Consider the following 20,878-nt stretch of genomic DNA (forward strand, 5'->3'; position numbering starts at 1 on the left):
CTAAACAGATTAAACAAATAAGTCTTTTGATCGCTAAAAGTTGATGGTCAGACTACTTAACAGATGTAAAGAAAATACAGTTCTACTGGATTGATCGTATCCAGAACCAAAAGAGGCCATAAGACACTGCTGCTAATTGCATGTCAAATATGTATTACCTATTTGACAACAATCACCTGTGTTTCCAGAAAATCTGTGCAATATTTTGATTGATAATTACAATCTCATGAGCTGTGTATAATCTTATTATATACATCTTCTGGCACTTTACCAAATTAGTTTGTCATCTTATTTCCACGTATTGTATAAGAGAAAATAGTTGTTTTCTAAATATTCTGTTTAACACTTAAGAGTTTTGTAGCTATTTTTTACAATTAATACTTCTGAGTAAATACTTCAAGTTTTAAATACAGGGATATGGGATTAATTTTTTAAAAAAGAAAATCCTTTTTCAAGTGAAGTAAGGGGAGGCGGGGGGGGGAGGCATGTAGTACTTGAACTATTTTGATGTACTCCTGTTCTCCAGTAATGAGGTTGGTCAAAGTATCAGAAAATGGTAAGTAGTAGTAGAACAGTCTGTGGAACAGAGCAGTTACAGGAATAAGCTAAAAATCAGAATCAAAATCTGAATTATGGTGCTTATTCAAGAAGGAAGCAGTGATAATGATGCTGTAGGCTCTCCAGGATAGTTGCTGTACATCTTATTTTACTTTTTTCCCTGTAATTTTTTAATAATAACCTACAGAAATTTATCTTCCTCAGTATGTTTAGGACTTTGGGTTAAATAATAAATTTGGAAGAAGTTCATATTTATAATTTGAATGCCATATCATTATCCTGAAATAACTTGCACCTGTTTTATTTGAACATGGATGCTTTCTTTCACAGAATCACTGTATCACAGAATGGTTTGGGTTGGAAGGGACCTTTGAAGGTCATCTAGGCCCACCCCCAAACCCCTTCAGACACTTCTGAAAAGGATAAGTGTATTTTTACACATTTAGGAAGGTGGTATTTGGATTATATAATTACTGAGGATGTGAGTTTGACATTTAAACATTTAATAAAGCATTACTGGAATTCCTGAGATCTGCATGTGTGTTTTAAACACTGTTCTTAATATGGCAAGAGTGGTTGTGAGATGACATGACACAGTTGCCTTGATTTTTGTCTACTGTAAGAGAGAGACACAAAGCAAGGATTCTTGACCCTTATTTACATTGACATACAATATACATACATACACACACACTTTTGTGCACACATATTTTACACAGATTTTTTTTTTTTCTCCCTGACCTCTTCTGTTGGGGAAGGTTTTTCTGGGCTCAGTTTTGATTTGGGGTTGAAACTTGAGGGACTTACCCTGTTCCTCTATGCAAGAACATACCACTATCTTTAAAGAACTCTTGCATTTGGACATAGGAGAAGCAGCCAAATGATACGGTGTTGAATGAACTTGAAAGTAACTGGAGGCTGGAAGAGTGTGGGCAAAGAAATTCTTTGGTGTTTCTTAGAGTTGAAATTAATTTAATGCTATGTAAAACACAACTGAAAGCATGAACAGAATTAAATACAATTAAATAGAAAAGCACATAAGGTAAAAACAAACTTTTTGGTGGTTCTGTCATGATTTAGTTTAGGTAAATGAGGAACATGTAGCACTAAACTAAACAAAATTGGTGTAACTGAATAGAATAAATTTTTGAGTTGGTGCCTGCATTTATTTCATTCATATTGTTATAAATTTCATTTGTGTTAGCCTGAGACAATAATTATCAATGATGAGATGCCTCAAAGTCTGTTGTAGCAATGTTTCTTTCAGGTCATACAATCTGAAATTTGCTCATTCTTGTTTTCATCTTCTTCACCTATGGAAGCCATTTAGAAAGTGATAGGATGAATAGTAAGCTAAATGTATCTGACCAACTATGGGAAATATTAGGAAGTTCAATTGAAAGCTAGTAGACTAGTGATTGTCATTTACAGTAACATTTAGGACTAGATCCATATCAGTTTGCCCTTTAATTGATTGTTTCTTACATATCTGAAAAGGGTGCTTAATTTCTTCCTTTGTTTTTGTATGTTATTGTTTGTACCTTAAACTTATCACAGGTGTGCCCAGACAAAGATGTATGAGATCTTTTTTGTGTCCGGTATTTGTTGAGTACCTAGATCTGTGCATAGTACAGCTCTGTCTAGCTCTATTCCAGCTCCTTTCCTACACACATTGCAAGAGTTGTAACTAAGAAATGCATATCTGATGGTGTTATGAAGACATTAAACAAGAGAATAACTGGTCTCTTTAAACTTCCATTTTTTTTAAATCAAATATGTTTACTTTTGGCTGGTAATGTATTAATAACATCATCATGCTTCACAGTTTAGTGACTTGCTAAGTAGTGGGCCAGAGATCTAAGCAGTGCTAGTTTGTGCTAGGTGTTCACCCTGAGGTAGGCTTAATTAGTTTTATGTGTATTGTTAAGAGTGACAGGACTTCCAAAAATATGCATGTGGGAAAGGGCTGTTGAAAGAAGGATGATACCTCTTGAAGGCTGAGTCCAAAAGTCCTCTTAATAGAGTAGTCTTACCTTCAGGAGCACCAAAAACTGGTGCTTTAAGGGAGAAAAATTAAAAGGTAAGGGCAAGTTCATCGTGTTGCACCTCCAATGTACATTTCTCAGGTGCTGACTGGAAGCTTGAGTTTGCTGTCCACGTCATCACACTTACTAATGTAAAACTCCTAATCTCTCCTTATATTCCATAGCTCTCATCAGCCTTTCCCTCTTCTCTTTGTCTTGCCTGATACTTGTGTGGGTTTTGAGGTGGGCTCACCAGAAATTTGCACAATAAATAGAGTGCAAAGGAGAAATTTTACTCAGTGATGTAGTATTACTTGCTGTGTACTTTTTGATCTCACTTTCCTGGTGCTGTCTGCCTTTTGAGTTCTGCAGAGCATTGACTAAACAATTCTACAGTTCTTTGCAAATATTCCCTAGAAATAGTTGGGGGTCCATCAGTATGTGTAGAATTTTTAAGTCCTATTTCTAATGTTTCAGGCCAGCTGCATCACTTCTGCATCATTTTTAATAAGTTGTCTTCAACAGTTGAGGCTCTGTTTTAGTTTAGATTACCTTGAATAATTTTATGTCAGCAGACTGTCTCCTCCCTGGATAGCCCTCTTCTAGGTTACTTGCAAATCTGTTGTACAGCATGTTTTCCCCTATAGGTCACTGTGGGACATCTGATGATTTCCTTCCATTGTAACTGGGGTTTTGCTTTTCTGTTACCTAGTCCTTTTTTTATTCATGAGAGTGCCTTTCCAGCCTGTAAGGGATGACATTTCAAAGATGATGTTGTGGGGATTTTTCAAAAGCTTTTAGAATATTCTCTTGTCAAATACGTGTCATATAGTCTACTCTTTTAGAAAATCTTCCCTTCAAAACACCTGTGGTCCAGAATTTGTCTTAAGTGCAAATAGTTGCAGATTTAATCTGAGTTAAATTTTAAAGTGGATTGGTTAGACTGCATTGATTAAACTGGATTAACACAAGATACTTCTTTACCTTTGAACGATGCCTCTTTTGATTTATCTTAATTCATTTTAGCAATGAATGGATGTAAATCAACCTAACAAGAATAAGCTCTGAGTAAGAACGTCTCAATGGTGTTTTACATTTCTGTATTTCCTCATATAAACAAGCTGCAGTAATCTCCAAATTAGTTTCAGCCTCTTTATTTTTAGAAAAAAAAATTATGACGGTACATTGTACCCCGTAGTGATTTCTTCTTGGGCGATGGGAATCTTACAGTTCTGGTGTGATTTTGCTCCAGACTTTTATAGTATTGCTAAGACATGTTTTTTTTCTGTTGATAGCTGGTGAATTCTGACATCCTTGGTTTTCATTACAGACTTCTTCCTAGTTTCTTCTAGAATATGAGTAAGAATGAGAGAAGTCGGAATTCAGGGTTTTCTGATCTAGAGATGAGGAGGAACACTTCTTGATGGGATAAGGAGTTGCGAAGTTAGAGGAAAAATAAGATAGATGCATGTAACTTTGAAGAGCTTAATACGTGGGGGAAAACATGTCACCTATGGAAGAAATTAGGAATTACTAATTACTGGTTTTAGTTGGGATTCTTATTAACTAGGCTGGGGGGTTTTGGCGCTGCTCATCCAACAATAACAAACTTAAGTTCCTCTGCACTGTTCCTACATAAATACTGGTTATTGCTTCACAGCAGAGGCAGCTTGCTTTCTTTACGTTCTGCTTTTGCTCAATGTTGGGAAGGTATCACAAGGTGTGATGTTCATATGTATTTCAGTTCTGCAAGTTTCACATTCTAGCCCCATTATTTTCCCTAGGATACGCTTCAATAATTTATTTTTAAACCTTCATGTAAGTAATGCCTTAATGAAAAAATTTCATAATTTAATATATTTTTTTACTTGCTTTCATATCTATGTAATATTTTAGAAGTTGAGAGGAATACATGGGATTTGGGATATTGTGTCCAGGGACACTGTACACTGAACTTGACACAAATATTCAGCTTGAATAAAATACAGTTTAAATGAAACCTGTACACTATATAAGAGGTGGCAGTCATCAGTGGAGATACTTTTTTAAAGGAAATTTATGTGCAGGCGTTCAAATGATGGAGAAGTCCTTGAAGATCTACCATTTGAAGACAAAAAGCCAACACTTGTTTTTACTCCCATTCTTTCTTGTGTACCTTTTCTTCTTGCTGTCACTCACATTTCACATCAACTTAATCCTTCTTTCTATTTCTCATTCCAGATAAAATAATTGCTAGCTATGTAAATTTTATTCTGGTTGCAGAAAATTAGACCTCATTTGCAATTTGAGTGTCATTTGTGCCAAATGTGGGTAACCAGAATTGGCAATTTTTAGCCTAGTATGTTTTGTCATAACTACAACAGGTTTTGAATTGTGCTGCTTTGAGTGATCTGTAAAATCTTTATAATATCTTTCACTGACTGCTGTAAGTAACCAGAGTCTTACTTTGAGGGGAGAGGGTCTGGCTGGTGATTTTTTTATTTTTTTTATTTTTTAACCATTTATTTATTTTCCTCCAGACAGGTAATGGGTTGAAATGGCAGTAGAAACTGCCTTCTGGTACTAAGGCTTAAAAAGTGCACTTAACCAGTTGCTCAGGGCATACAGAATAAAACATCAGGCAAAGTAATTTACAGTCCTGTTTGCCTTTGAGGATAATGCAGAGCAGGGCTGAACAATGAAAGTATTATTTCCTGCATTTTTATCAATTCAAGGTCCCTACTTAGGCCTTACTGGAAAAGGCAATAAAGGTCTAGAAGTGGATTTGTTTCTTGGTTGCTGTTTTGAATGGCCTGGAAACAACAGCTGTAGGATCATGCACTTGATATTACATGGTTGACGGCTGGAAGACTTGAACAGTGAAAAAGAAGTCAGAAAATATTGTGTGATTTTGACCCCATATGAATCCAGTGACACAGAAACATTGGGTTCATCAGTTCAACATACACTTTTCATTAAAATGGCTTCCACTCCGGGTTTGATTCAAAAATTCTCTAATTGATGTTGATTCTAGTTGCACAAAATTGTGTTTAATGCATACTGTATTTACATAGGGAGCTAACTACCTTGTTAAAAGGCAGATCCTCATGAGAAATTTCATCTGTCTTCTGTTGTCACTATTTTTCAAATTAGGCTTTACTTATTGGCTTTATTTTACATTCTAAGACTAGTTCATTAATAATTGCGTTTTAACTGGGAAAAAACTTGAAAGAGTAAAGCACTGTCCTTAAGTGCACACTGTTTAAATATATTTAAATATATTTCATTGTGGTTTTAAAGTGTAGTCCTGACTAGGAAAAGTACAATAGTGATATTTGTCTTTCATAATTAATACCGTTACAGACATTGGTCTGCTCTGTGAGCTATTTTTGCTTTATGAAAAGTCAATAATAGAAAAAGGGATGTTTCTAACAGACTGCTGCCCAAACTGTGGTACTTGGTGATCTCTTGTAGAATTCTAATATTTTAACAAGTCTGTAATGAAATATTTTAGAAAAATAAATCTAGCATAACTGAAATCTGAAGTTGCCTATATATTCTTATTTAGAGGTACCTATCTCTACAGTAGGCAACTTGAACTGCTCCAATACTGGAAAATTTAATGTACCACTCAATTACTATTCTTTAGCCCAATTTAAAATAATAGATTGGGAGTGAGGTCTTAATGCAGTGTAACCTTTGGAACATTAGAAATAACCTCTTTCCCTTCTGAAATCAGTGTACAGTAATGACATCAGTCTTACCATTGCACAGGCAAGCATATTCTGACTGCATTTAAAGTTTTTATATTTAGCAGTCATTCAGTAGCTTGTTCCCCTCTCTCACACTGTAAGTTCCAAAACCGTTTAATTTTTTTGTCAGTTCACACAAAAAGTTAGTCTGTGTCTCAATCAGTGCATTTGTGTATGTTAAATCCCTGTATTATACCACTCTCAGTATAGTTACCTCTACCTTAAATATCTTCTCCATGTTTATATTCTGTCTTTACATGATCTGGTTGCTTTCTCTTTGAGCAGAGGCAATCCTCTGTTTTCCCCATGACATGCCTGTTTGTATTTCTGTTGGAATATGTATTTGCAACAGTGTGAAGTATGAGGAAGATATTTTCAAGTTGACTTCCTTCAAAGGTGTTCCCAGACTTTTTGGAGCAGTAAAGCGTGATTAATCATTAAAATTTCTTGTGAACGTAATTACTGGTTTTTTATTACGGTTTAGTGGGCCATTTATTAGGGATTGTGGACCATAGTTTGGGGATTGCTATCCTGAACCTTGGTCATTTGCTTGCATTTGTTAACTTTTATGAATGTAACTAGAAATCAGTACTTCGAAATTTTATGTGTAGACAGGGTAGAGAAATAGCTATTCATATATGAATAACTACATATGCTGGAAAAGTAAAGTAATTAAAACATATATAAAAGATGCTAAGAATTAGTGCTTTGAGAACCACAGTGTTGAATTTCTAAAGCTTGTTTCTCCTGCGTATCTTACTAAAGGCAAAATTCATGCTGGGTTAAGTGTAAGCTTATTGAAAAAGATCACTGTATAGTGTAGGGAGTAATGGAAAGTGTTAGTACAAATGTTTTTTACTTTTTCAGCAAAAGCAGCTAAATTAGCTGAAATTGCAGTTACAGTTGGAAGCTTTCCTTTTTTCTAAAATACAGTGTCATTTGATGGAACAGTTACGCTTTTTCTGTAATAGTTCAACATCTGTTGAACAAGAGTCTGTACAGAACGTGAGAACAGCAGAGTCTGTAGATGCTATGCAAGACATGCTTCTGCCTACAATCATTTTCTCATTACATACTGTCTTCCTTCCTCTCAAGGAAGGAGAATATTTTCAGGGAGGTGTGTAACACACAATTTTTAATTTGACCACTAGGTAATACAAACTAGCTCACCTTTTGAGGGGAGTGTGTATATTATTTAATTCCTAACTACTTATAGCTAAACGGTGTGGAGCATCAGCTTATGTTTCCTTCTGTGCTTTTCTGTTTTGCTTCCCCTCCATCTGTGACTGTACTGTGCTCTTGAAGTCAGTGCTGTACACTGGGAGTTTATCTGAAAACTGCTACTGCCAGTTATTTGAGTCAAGTATCTTCAAAACAATTAAGACCTGTGTGAAGTTTCCAGTCAGAGTGTTTTTAGTTAAGGGGCTAGGTCCTATTCAGAAATTGACAACCCTAATTTTGAACTCCTGTCTCTCAGAAATTTTGTGTTCAACTGGCCTTGGACATTTGCAAAGATATGAATCTTACTATCACCAAATTTTAAATAAAAATGAAGGAAAGATAGTACTAGTCTGAAAGAAATTAATTTGATTTTAAAGTAGATGGGATTTAAGGAAGCTGTATTGTTGGAAACCATTTCTGTATGAATATGGTCACAGAAAAGCACTGTTCTGTTTCAGTGAGGTGGTTAGCATAACCTGGTGGCAAGAATTCCCAATCACACCTCGAAGGCTTGGATTCTCTTCCCAACTGCCACCAGCTTGTACTGTGAACATGAACAGATTGCTTCTGTGTGCCTCTCTTTCCATACCCTCTCTGTTTGTCTTGTCAACTCATAATGATGTTTCTTGGGGCGGGGTCTGTATCTGACATTTGTATGAATATTGAATCTACCACAGTGGCTGTATTGAATAGTATTTAATTTTTATCTGTATTTCTTGCATGGCAATTGTCTTTAAACAGTATTTTAACTTTTTACTGAACACAGATGTATACAAGTACACAAGCAGTCTTTGTCAATGTGTTAACTTAGAGTGCCCAATGTTTTCTTAGGTTCCGGTAGCCAGAGCCAGCATTCTCTGGCTCATTGGAGAGTACTGTGAACGAGTCCCAAAGATCGCACCTGATGTTTTGAGAAAGACAGCCAAGAGCTTCACTAACGAAGATGATCTTGTAAAGCTGCAGATCTTAAATTTGGGTGCAAAACTCTATTTAACTAACTCAAAGCAGGTAAGCTTAAACTCAGAAGTGTACATACTTAGAGTCACAGTAGGTTTTTTACAGTCTGTATAGATGAGTAGTGATTTCTTTTGTGCAAGTAACCAAAACTAGTCCTTATTATTCTATGAAGAAAAGTTGAACATCAGTTTTCAAGAAGTCTAACAGACTAAACCTGGCCATGTGTCTTTCAGTATGCACTGGATTGTAAAAGTGAATGTAGTGATGAGATCACTCTTTTTACTGGGGAAATTTTGGATTTTTTAAATTCACATAAATAGAAGAGATTTGTAAATTGTATTATGAGGATATGAGAAAGGAGGTTTTCCAAATGTGATTTGCATTTTTCTGGATCTAAGACCAGAAATTTTGAGGGATTACTGTCAATTTGAACAAGAAGTTTCTCATTTTTTGTTCAGAATTTCTAAAAGGAGATGCCAGCAAAAGGCCTTGTCATGTCTTTTCATCAGTGCTCATCTTTAACATAGTAACTGCTTTCACTTTTTCTGTATTTCTTACTGTTTCACTTTACCTTGTGGAGAGGGTGAGTTTTGATCATGTCTAATAACAAAGATAATCTAATAGTACAATAGTACTTTGTACAATAGTACAAAAAGGTGAACTTAGATCTCCAAGCAGCTGAAAACAGTAGCTGTGAGAGGTGGCAGTTGCCTTACTCTTCTCAATGACAGCACCATAAACTTTGTCACACTCTGGCTATGGGATGTAGCATCTTACACTAATTTTTCACTGTCATTCCAATTATTTCTCTAAAACATTATAAAATCAAAAAATGTAGAAGTATGTTGTCCGAGATGCATACACTTTCGTGGGCTGCTAGACCTATTTGGTTTACAACAGCTTGGACAGCACAGGGTCTTGTACCTCTGTGGTGTTGTCTTGTTCATTGATAGCTATATCCAACTGCAGACTTGATCTGTCTGAGACTTTATTCTGTAGGGCACACGGGAGATGAATTGTCTTGCCATGCATTCAGATAAGAATGAATGCTTACCTGTTGCTTATACAGTCTAAAATGGTGCAGTAACAAAAGGTGACTTCTTTCTGTCAGTGTTCATCTTAATGGAAATACTGAGCTAAAGAAACATTGGTTTCAATATCTAAGCTGTCTCCTTTTGGCCCATAACATAATATGTACTACTTTTCCATATAATTTTTGTAATTTTACACTAATATTTCCAAACCACACCATACAAAAATCCATTGCGTACAAGGAGATGATGATTTCTGCGATGCTTTTTTTTCCCAGTTTCACATCTTAATACATTTTAAACCATTATTGTAAGTTATGCATAACCCTTTAATTCAAATACAGTAATGATACTAAAGCAGAAGAAGCTGTCTCCTTGAGATGCCTCCTAAATGATGAATTTCATCAAAGGGTCTTTTCCTCTTAGTTTTAGGTTATGGAAAAACAAGTGGTCAAGCTATTCATATACAAAATTCTAACAGCGTAGGTTGATGACTTGCCTTGATTCAAAGCTCCTTTCAAACTAGAATGTGATGGTTTTGCCTGTAGGAGCTGGCAATACTCTTCCTGTATCTACGTCCTTATTCCCAGAAGTAACTGTACTCACTCAGTATTAAAACATTTCTTGCTGGAATGAATTCAATTCTTAAAAAGTCCAGCCGTTTTTCAATCTGATTTTTCAAACTTTTAAGGTAAATCTGGTACACTTGACTGCTCTGTTGTCAGTCTGTCCATCTCTCCTCACCCCGTGTTTTCTCCCTCCATGTCCTACCCCACCACATTATACTTTTTTTGAATCCTTTATCAATTTCATCCAAAGTCAATGGAGTTGTGAAAATCTCAAAGATACAATGTCACTTGATTGAAAAGTAGTGTAGGATACCCGAGAAAGACTCAACACGAACCAAACAGATTAAAAGTGCTCTTTCCCCCAGGTAAGGAAAGGCAGGTAAAACTCATCTGTTAAATCTTACTTGGAGAAAAGCACAAAATTCTGGAGGAAATCAGATACTGAAATTTTCCCCCTTTCTATAAATGTGTTATTTTATTTGCTGATAATTTCCTTAGGCATATGTTCAAATACTTAATGCAGCACATTCTGAGAAATGCTTTTTAAGAGTCAGGACTTTTTATAAGGATTTCCAGTGTCCTTTAAATCCTGTGATAACCCCATGAATTTTCAAAGGCTCCTTATAATTTAAGGAAGAGTTTCAGGTTCAATCCTATCTGCATAAATATGTAATAAGAACAGGTTTTCCTCTGGTTGTCTGTGTTGTTTGGTAAACTGCCTTCCTTTTTTCGTCACTTAGGGATATAAAAAAAACCTTATGAATGTGCTAGGTAGCTGTCTAAATGGAGTTAATACAAGAGAAAGTGTTACACAGAAAAAAATGTCATCTAATTGCTTTAGCTGTTTCTTGCATATAGCAGGAAGAATAAGGTGATTTTGATGTGTTTCAGTTGTGTAACACAGTAGGAGTCCCATGAGGAAAAGTCCTGAGTAGTCCTAGTGTGTAAATAGGTATGTCATTAGCACAGTAACCTTATCTTGTCTATCTGAAGAATTACTGCAAGCTAATGGTATCAAAGAGTGGATAGATAGCTCTTCCTCTCCCTTTGTAGAACCTCATCTGTTGTTGATGCTCGTATTATGAATTTTTTCAAGTGGTTATCTACCAAAAGGTTAATTGCTGCTAATATTGGATAGACATTAAATTCTTAAATAGAACTGTTGCCACAGACGACTCACTTGAAGTATACTTTTCATATTAGCCAAACCAAAATGTGCAAAAAATAGTAATAGATTCTAACAGTGTGGTGATAAAAAGAAATTATATTAGTCCTATATAATGAGCATGTCCAGATAACAGGCAATGTTGGCATACGATAATAAATGTATTGTATATCAGAATACTTTGTCTTACTGTTCTGTGAAGCAGTCATGGTGTGCAGTTTCTGTCATATTTCACAAATTAACATGCTTGCTCAAATAATTTTCAGCTTCTTAAGGATATTCCTTTGTTAGAAAAGCTGATGTGTATTCATTAGTTTATTTTTTGTTTTTAATTAGAATTAATTGTTTCTATTAGCTACCTCCATGTAGAAAAGCTTTGCTACCTGTTTGGTTGTGTTGCCATAAGACAAGAAAAAAACCTGGCTGTTTTCATGAAAAACTATTTATACTATATATGATGCTTGCAAGGACATTTCTTACAGACACGGAGCATTCTTCCATATAAATTTGTGGTATCTTTATCTATTGGACAATATGAAAAAGATATTTTAGGGGAAAGGGAGGAGAAAAAGGGAGAGGATCTTGGAGAAAATGATCCCATTAAAGAAAATGTAGTCTTTCAGGATCAACTCTTTATCTAATTCCATCAATGCTCACTGAAAAAGTGCCCACCATGATAGCAAGGCCCTCAGCTTTTCCCATCCCGATAGCAATTCACAAGCAAAGACCACTGTGTTTTATGATCCGTCTGCTGAGCTTTCTGCCATGACAGCAGGGAGTCTTGTTTTGTTTTACAGAGGAGAAGTGATGGCAAAGGCTGCAGGAGGTATCCCTCATTTAGTTTAATTCATGCTACCTGGGAACCCTCCCTTCCAATTCCATTTAGATTGAACAGCATAAGTCCTGCATGAGTGCAGATTACGTATGTTCTGTCTGATGCAGTTGTTTAAAATTTTATACCCTGATATAGAGATAGCTGCCAATAAGCTGTGAAATACATATGGGAAAGTTTTAATTTTCCCAGAGGGGAGACAGTACCTTGGGAGAAAAAGTATCTTTTCACAGAACCATTCTTGGGTATCAGAGAGAAAAAAGAAATGAAAAATGTTTCACTGAAAGGTTTTTTTAACTATGCTTGTAGTATTATTCTAATGCAATATGACTAATTTCTTCAAATCTTTAGTATCATATGGTATTTTGTGAAATACTTGCATACATTGCATTGTATATGGTTACAATTAAAACCATTTTTTGTTTATTGTGCATTTCATTTACAGGAGTTAATATTCTGGAAAAGTAATTTTATGTCTCTGGAATATCACTTTCATCCTCAGGGTGGAAACTATTAAACTGAACTTTTCTTAGCAAATTATACATAACAAAATTGACTGGGTTTTTTTTTAACATACTTCTGTGCTCACGTGATTGAAATTGTTATTGTTACAACAATAGCATGATAAACAAGATATATATGCTAGGTTGTTTCTTTACATAAAGAAAATAAATCCTCCTTGATAATACATATTTAACCCTGTGTTATTCATCCATTCTGAGTTGAAATTTAAAAATTTATTTCCCTATAATGGTAAATCATTTTTGCTCTTTTTCCTGTTTGCTTGTATATAAAGAAAGTGGCATACTTTCTCAAATGTATCTAATGGATACAAGTCTGTTCAGCACTATTGTTCTGGTTATACTGCATTATTTCTAAGATACTCAGAAAGTCTCCCTGATTAATTTTTGTTTGCTTGTTTTAAAAATTTAACTGAATTATTAAAATTATTTAATACGTGTTAATGTTCTCAGACATCAAATTAGGAAGTCCTATTATGCTGTCAAAAGCTGTGATAATATAAGTTGCTCTCTTACATAAATAAATAAATGACTGATATTAGTGGAGGCTTTAAGCTTCAAGAAAAAAATGGAAGAAGTCTTTTATCCTGGTTTTTAGAGGGCATCAGCAGCTTGCTTTTATGAAAAAGTAACAGCTAAATGCACTGCAAATAATTTGCAGTAATCCAGTTCAGTGATTCATGTGTCTGCTTTAATGGGTCATAATTCAGGATAAAGTAACTGAGTGCAGTCAGAGTGCAGACACTGCTTATGCCAGGGACAGTATCTCTTCATAAAACACACCTCAGCAGAAGCAGTTTGCCAGCCCCCTAATACCCTCTGATGTTTTGATGTCCTGCATATTTTTCCGATTAAGTTTTGAGTGCCATGTTTTTAGTTGTATTTCCACATTCATTATCCTCACGTAGACCCTTCAGCGGGTTTGCCATATATGATTATTTTTTTAATGATGCCTTTCTTTCCACTTCAGCAGTTTAATAATCTAGCACATGGCTGCTTCTCAGTACTCAGCATTCACCTCCCCAATACAGAAGAGGACATGTGCTTTGGCTGCAGAATTCCATTTGCAGCTTTAGAAATGCATATTCCCAGTGGAACAACATTTGTTTGACATAACCATTCATTTTTATTACCTCTTTAAATATGTTTATCCAGAGTTATCAATAATCATAAATAACTTGTATTCTGTTCTTGTCCTGTTTTTTTCCACAGACAAAATTGCTTACCCAGTACATATTAAATCTCAGCAAGTATGATCAAAGCTACGACATCAGAGACCGTACAAGATTTATTAGGCAGCTTATTGTTCCGAATGAGAAGAGTGGCGCTTTAAGCAAATATGCCAAAAAAATATTTCTGGCACAGAAACCTGCCCCATTGCTTGAGTCTCCTTTTAAAGGTATAACTGCCAAAATCATTTGGTAAATGTTCATTGTATAAAGGAACGTGGCAGCCTATTGTATTTCAAATATGCTTACAAATTGTGTCACTTAGCAAATACAAATGATTAATATGCAAGGGTACTGGCTTTGCTTATTTGCTTTTCAGCAAGCAAGGTTTGCATGGTGCAAACACAGTGCATTTCTCTGATGATAAATCCTGACAAACTGATCAATTTCTATTCATGTGGATTTTAATTTGATTTAAATAACAGAAGGTGTGTCTTTTGAGGAAAAATGTTCTTCAATTTAGGAAAATGGCTCTAGTCTTTTTTTCTGGACTTTAATAGAAGATTGTTAATGTGAGTATTGCAAATGTTTTATGAATCTGAAATAAATTGAATCTCCATAGATTAGGCTCTTATTATTTTTCTACAAAGTCATAATTTTTCTTGTGCATTTTCCCTGAACCATTGCCTGTCTTCTCAAATTAAAAGGTTATCAGGTTATCTTAATTAAAAATTCTCTGTTATTGTGATGATTTGCAATTTTAATTTTCATACTTACTTAGTCCTAGTTTTGAAGCTCTAAAAGGAGCTCCATTTTGAAGAAAAACTATTAAAATTCTGGATGTGTTTGTGCCAAGACATGTATATGGATTGTTTAACTGTGCTGTCATTCTTAATATTCACAGTAAAGTAATTTTTAGAGAAGCTACATTTCAGAGCAACACCTCTAAACACACTGACTGATTAGCTTTTTTATTGACCATTATGGGGGAGATTATTGTAATCTATGGACTGAAATCAGTTTTTTGACCTATGAAGAGCTTCCTAGTTTATATTTATTCCATGACATTTGAGGTAATACAATGGCAATTACCTTTAGCCCTGATTAAGATTGCTCTTTGTGGTAAAGCTCATGGTGTTTGTGTATTTCTCCCCTCCCCCCTTTTTTTTTTTAATAGACCGGGATCATTTCCAGCTTGGCACTTTGTCTCACACACTGAACAGCCGAGCCACCGGCTACCTGGAACTGTCTGACTGGCCAGGGGTGGCGCCTGACCCCTCTGTGAGAAATGTCGACATAGCCGAGGTGGTACGTCAGCATCATTAAAAGTAACTTTGCTGAAGGCAGTCGTCGGTGTGGAATATTAGCCTAAAATACACGTATTTAAACAAAATCTGTATGCTGTACTAAAAAATGTTGATGCATGTGATCGTCTGCATTGCTTATTTTAGCTTGGAAACAGAACATTTAGAAATGTACACAATGCTTGCTCTTTTCTTTTCAATGAGGGAAGTGGATCAGCTGTAGGCCACTTCTGCTTTGCTCATGGATTAAATGGGCTTTTTTCCCCTCCATCTCACTATTGATTTCATACATCTTATATTTGCTGTGCTGCAGTGTGTTAATTGCTGTTAATGGTGAGTGTAGGTGGACTACCGAAGTAGGAGGTGAGTGGAGGTTGTTCATGTACAAATCCATGTCTAAACAGAAAAAAATAGTAATATAAACAAAAAGCAGTGTTGAGAGGGGAAATCATGTATGTTTTGAAGCATAACGTTTGGAAGAAATAGGGTTTACATTTCAGATCATTTGTAGAGAATTAGGAAAGTTTATAATAGGAAAATGTCATCTATTAGTGGACTAGTCATTTGTTGACATTACAGGCTCATCTTCTGCTACCAATAGCTTTTTGTTACTGGATTGTAAACTCGGAGGCAAAATCATGTTCTGGTACTGAGTTGTGATTTATGCGTCACATACCAGAGTCCTACTAAATGTCAGTGAAAGCTATTGAACAGTAACAGAAATATAAATGTATTGGAATACAGTGTGCTGATGGTGCTCCCAGAGGTATGTCGTTGTAACAGGTATAGCCAGAAAAGCACATGGTCCTTGTCATGAGCCAGCTTCTACAGTAAATCATACATGAATTAATTTGCATATAAGATGTTAGGCATAGAATGGGTAGAGAAAATTCTAAAAAATAGGTGTGACTTGCAGAAAACAGTGAACAGCAACGTGGTAGAACAAGTATTTCTCCTCAGTACTTTAAATATTACTTGTCTGCCTTCTTACATACATTTCAGGAAGAGTAGAGTTTGTGTACAAACTTCTGCAAGCTGTTATGGGGAGAATCTGAAAGAAAGCAGCTCAAACGGGGTATTATAAATGATAGGGTTAGAACGAAAGAATTTGTAGAGGTGCCTTTGACCATAACAACAAAAAGTATTGCAGGTAATTGATCAAATGAAGTATCATCCATCTATAACATAGTAGAAAACATCTCCCTCAAACCATTTAAACCTCAAAACAAACAAGAAAATCCTTTCCTCATGTGTTTTTGCAAGTATTTTATTTGGATAGTGTCTCATTACCATTAATTTTGTGTTTCTTCTAATATCGCATGTGCCTACACAGTGTATGTGAGTGAAGCTGAGTTTTTAAGCTGCAATCCATAATTGAATTGTCATTTATATCTAAAAGAATATTGGCTTTTTAAAACACCAGTTGCTAGGTGGAGCGTTACAAAGCTTTAGTAGCTTTTGGTGTTTAAGAGGAAGCCAGTGTGTCTCCAGAGCTGTACATCATTGCAGGTCACTGTTAAAGCTCTGTCAATGGTTGGTCTTACTACAGATCAGAGCAGTCACTGAGGCAGACCTCTGTTACTCTATTGATATAGTTGTCTGCCTATTTTTTTTTTCCTGTCCTGAGTTTTTCTTCTGCTTCTCTAGTAGTATAGGGGAATACAAAAAGAAAAGAAGTTTGGCCAAAGTATGTTCTGGTGTTCTCTTGGTGGTAAGAATTACTTATATTTGGAGAACTGCAAAGGAAGTGAAATGTAATTCCTCTGTGGCTGTTGGAACTTGTACTGCCTGGTATGTCCACATCTGTTTTCCCCTTAAAACTTGGGATGATAAAGGTTGTGACTAGCCGTATTTACCCTTCATTCTAGTTGTAGGCTAAACTCAGCTGGATCTAGAGATAAAACTCTCAGACTTCAGATCCTTTTGGCATAGAAATTTATTTATGGTTACTGATGCTTTTAATCTGCCTTAGTAAATCTTTTTCTAGACTCTCTAATAGATATATCTCACCTTTTATAGGTATGTACAAAACTTGTAGTTCCCCTATTTGTGTAAAGGAAAAGAATTTTTGTAGTTTCTCCTGACTTGCTTAGAGGATTTATTTAGAAACTGCTTAATACTAGTACTGCCAGTGTTTTTCTTTGCCATTGTGTATATATTTTTGTATTGCTGGTTGTAAAAGTAAATGTAAGTTGAAATTTATTTACAGGCAAAGGAATGGACTGGAATTCGAGGTAAGCCAAAGAAAGAGAAACCTACTGGAAAGTTCTACTCTGAATCAGAAGAGGAGGAAGGTGAGTCTGCCAGTACCAGTACATCAGGTAGGTGTTTGGAAAGCAACTTGCATCTCTGCTGCCTGGAGAACTGTATCTTCAGAACTGGCCACTACTTAAAAAGAATCAGAAAAAATTTCAAAAAAAGACAGAGCTATGTATAAAATCAGGAAATTGGGGAAAATGTTACATCCTTTGTAGCTGTGCAATAACTGAATTTTACAGATTTGGCTTGTGTGTTTATTGATTAATTAGATTTTCCTTTGTTTTCCAGTTTAAAATGCTGGCATGCCATTTTCATCCTGCTTTCAGTCTAGTAAGAGTAGTGAGAGTTTGTAACTGTTTTAAACTAAAGGCACATAACTTTTTGCAGGAATAGTGTCCATATGCTTGGTTGTTGAGAACTGTAAGTTTTGAGCGTCTTTTGGAATTCATTGCTGGTGAAGTACTATTTTGACAGCGTGTGCTGCTCTGCTGAGAAATGGCCAAACTTGTTTAACTGTGTAGTCTTTCATGGTGTTTATTCAGTAAATTGTGTTATAGTCTTGTTCTCAAGTTCTACCTGACATTTTCTATTTATTGTAAAGGGGGTGATGATGGAGTAGGTAACTGACAGCTGCCTATCAGGGTCAGTGAGCAAAGGTTCTTTTGACCAGTTTCCTGCTTAATGCCAGATAGACAGTTCCGCAAGACAGGTGTTTCAGTAGATGTTAATATAGTTCACATGTACCATTAGCATTAGAGATTTAAAGGAATTACCAGTATCTAGTTGAATGGAGGAGGAGCACCTTAAAATCTGAATATGGAGCTTCTTCCCTCTTGTTCCTAAACGGAGGAAATATGCAGAAGTGCTTAAGAATTATATCACTGAAATTAATGATCTCTGAAGAAGGAAAAGAACATATTCACTGCAGATATTTGAATATTTGGTAACTATATGATTAATTAGAAGATTAATAATTTGTTTAAATCAGTGATGAAATCATCATTATTATCAGTATTCAAAACCAGATTATCTAATTAAGCAATTGGTTGAAAAGATAATCTTGCAATTAAGTGAATGTATAGATTAGAGAATTTGAGGTCTTCTCCAACTCCTGATAGGGTTATGTAATTCTGAAGAATCCACATGAAATTGATTTATTATTGGGCTTTCCAGTTTGATAAAGTATAATACTGTAGGCTGAAGAGGACAGGTCTTTCTCCTAATGTTCACAAAATTTTTTTGTTTAAAGTGATTTTCTTGCCTTTTTTTGACACAGGGTAAATAATGCTAAAGCTTGCAATTGGATCTTAAAATACTAAAACATTGTTTTATTTACAACAAACTTGCATTCCTAAAATACTAATTATGTAAGATACTTAGAAAAACTTGTGTAAGAGTTTTTTTTACTTCTAGAGAGTGCGTCTGGCAGTGAAAGTGAGAAGGAAGATAAAGAGGAAACCAGCAGTGATGAGAGTAGTGGGAGTTATTCTTCCAGTGAAGAATCAAGTAACAGTGAATCAGACAGCAAAGAAAGTACTGCAAAGAAAACATCTAGAGCTGCTGCTGAAAGGTAAGTATATACTTGTATGTTTTTGTATGTATGGTTTTAATTTTTCATGATGCTAGCTGTTAAATACTCTTCCTATGAACAGTTTGCTGAGCATTTAATTAGGCTTTTTTGGCGTGTATTGGCCAAGGAGTGATATCTCCTGTTTCAGGGCATGCTAGTAATACTCAGTGTATGAACTGGATTCATATTTTCATTAGTCAGACTACTCTTATATTTGGAATTAATTTCTGACTTCAGTAAAATCTTGGGTGGCTTTCTGAAAATTGATGTAACCTTGGGAGGCTGAATAAGTGATCAAAGAGTTGTGTGAAACACTTAATTACCTTTTGCAGCAATTTTGCTGAGAGTTAAAATTAAGTCCTTCAACACTTTGCCATTATGTAACTAAGACAATTGATTTTTCTAAATAATGTTATATTAAAAAGATTATGATCCAAGTATTAGAGGCAAGGGCTGTGAAGGGAAACGGTCATAAGATATTTAAGTGTTAGTGCTTTTTAAGATTGCCCATTATCAACAGCATTATCATGTATTAAAGTATCATTAAAATGTTGAGTAATTGGGGCTAATACCTTGGATTGTATGAATCTGTTTCTTCCACTGCTGTCAGCAAGTGGCCTCTGCAGACATGGTCACCCTTTACTCTGTAGTCTGCTGCCAGCTCACTTGATGAGTTTGCAGCTCAGCTCAGTCGTGGCTGACAGCGCTGATTGGGGCACAGTACGCACTCTGCTCCTTTTATTACAGACAGTAATTAAAGCAGCTCGCCTTGCCACTTCCATAACAAACACAGCATAATGCCCTAATTATGACTTTATTAATTTAAGTCAGGATTTAATGATTTTAAAAGTGATTTATATTGTTTTTCCTGTTCAGAACAAATGAAATCTGTAGGTTAAATTAATACAGGCTTTTCATCATCGCAAAGTTGAAAAGCTAGTTACCAGTAAATTCTTTTCATTAGAATAACATCTGAAATTTTAAGCAATAAGGTAAACAGTGATTACCCATCAAAACTGGCTGATGTACAACAAAGCAACATTTTTAATCTTCAAATCTAGTTCTAAAGTTAAGCGAAAGATAAATTCTTGAAAAACAACCTACTTCATTTATAATGGGTTCACTATAACTTATTTGTTGATCCAACTACAACTTCTGTTCAATGGCAACGAAGGAAGTATAGATAATTGTCAGTACCTGTGTTACACATCATAAAAAAGAAACTTTAACAGTATATGCTACTGAATTTTTATGTTTAGCTCATTGACCTCAAACAGGTTTTTAAATGTTGTCATGTTAGAAACATAATTTTGATGGTACCTACTTTTTCACCATGATTTTAACAATCAGATATGCTACATTAGACTCTTTTTGTGAAGTGTACTTTTGTTTCATTTTTAACTTTGCAAGCTTCAAGTTTGCTGCTTTCAGAAAAAATGCTTTTGACTAAAATGGGGGGGTTGTGATTTCCACTTCAGTTACACGGGTAGACATTATTAGCATGGCTTAAATGTTAATGTTGATTTTTAATAATTTTTATTAAATTTAATTTAGCAGTTCAGTCCTGGGAAGTTCTTGGGAGGAGGAAGGCATAGCCCTAATTATTTTCCTACCTCTCAAGTTAGATTTTTCAATTCCTCTTCTCTGTATTTTTCCCTTCTAAAAATTTTGCTATCTCAAAACAGTAATGCAGCATAGTGCATTCTTTTGTACTGCTCCTAAAGCTAAGCAAAAATGTGTAACAACTTAATTTGAGTCCCAAGGGACTCTTAATAGTTGAGTGGTCTGCATTTTTTTAATTATTGCTGACCTTGTTACCCTTCAAGCACTTTAGTAACCAATTTATTGTCTTGGGGAGGAAGCTGAATCAGGTGGTGTATGAAGCACCTGATTGTTCCTGGATCTGCAGGCAACCATTTTATACTTCCCAGAGTGTGGTTTTCATATGCAGTAGTAGTTTATCTGCT

The 20,878-nt window shown here is 35.3% G+C and overlaps 1 protein-coding gene across 7 annotated transcripts in view; it reads left to right on the top strand.

Moving 5' to 3' along the window:
- The window catches only part of AP3B1 (adaptor related protein complex 3 subunit beta 1), a 161,685-nt gene that overhangs the window by 78,156 nt on the left and 62,651 nt on the right, over positions 1-20,878 (top strand). For 3 of the 7 annotated variants that reach the window (XM_055698841.1, XM_055698835.1, XM_055698837.1), the window contains exons 15-19: positions 8,366-8,542; positions 13,822-14,008; positions 14,956-15,086; positions 17,292-17,403; positions 18,755-18,911. In XM_055698841.1, the coding sequence (XP_055554816.1) occupies positions 8,366-8,542; positions 13,822-14,008; positions 14,956-15,086; positions 17,292-17,403; positions 18,755-18,911 (764 nt within the window). The remainder of the gene's footprint in view (positions 1-8,365; positions 8,543-13,821; positions 14,009-14,955; positions 15,087-17,291; positions 17,404-18,754; positions 18,912-20,878) is intronic. The other 4 variants (XM_055698838.1, XM_055698840.1, XM_055698836.1 and 1 more) reach the window with 3 other exon arrangements.

The sequence above is a fragment of the Falco cherrug genome, chromosome Z (assembly GCF_023634085.1).
Source record: "Falco cherrug isolate bFalChe1 chromosome Z, bFalChe1.pri, whole genome shotgun sequence".
In the NCBI taxonomy this organism is placed as follows: domain Eukaryota; kingdom Metazoa; phylum Chordata; class Aves; order Falconiformes; family Falconidae; genus Falco; species Falco cherrug.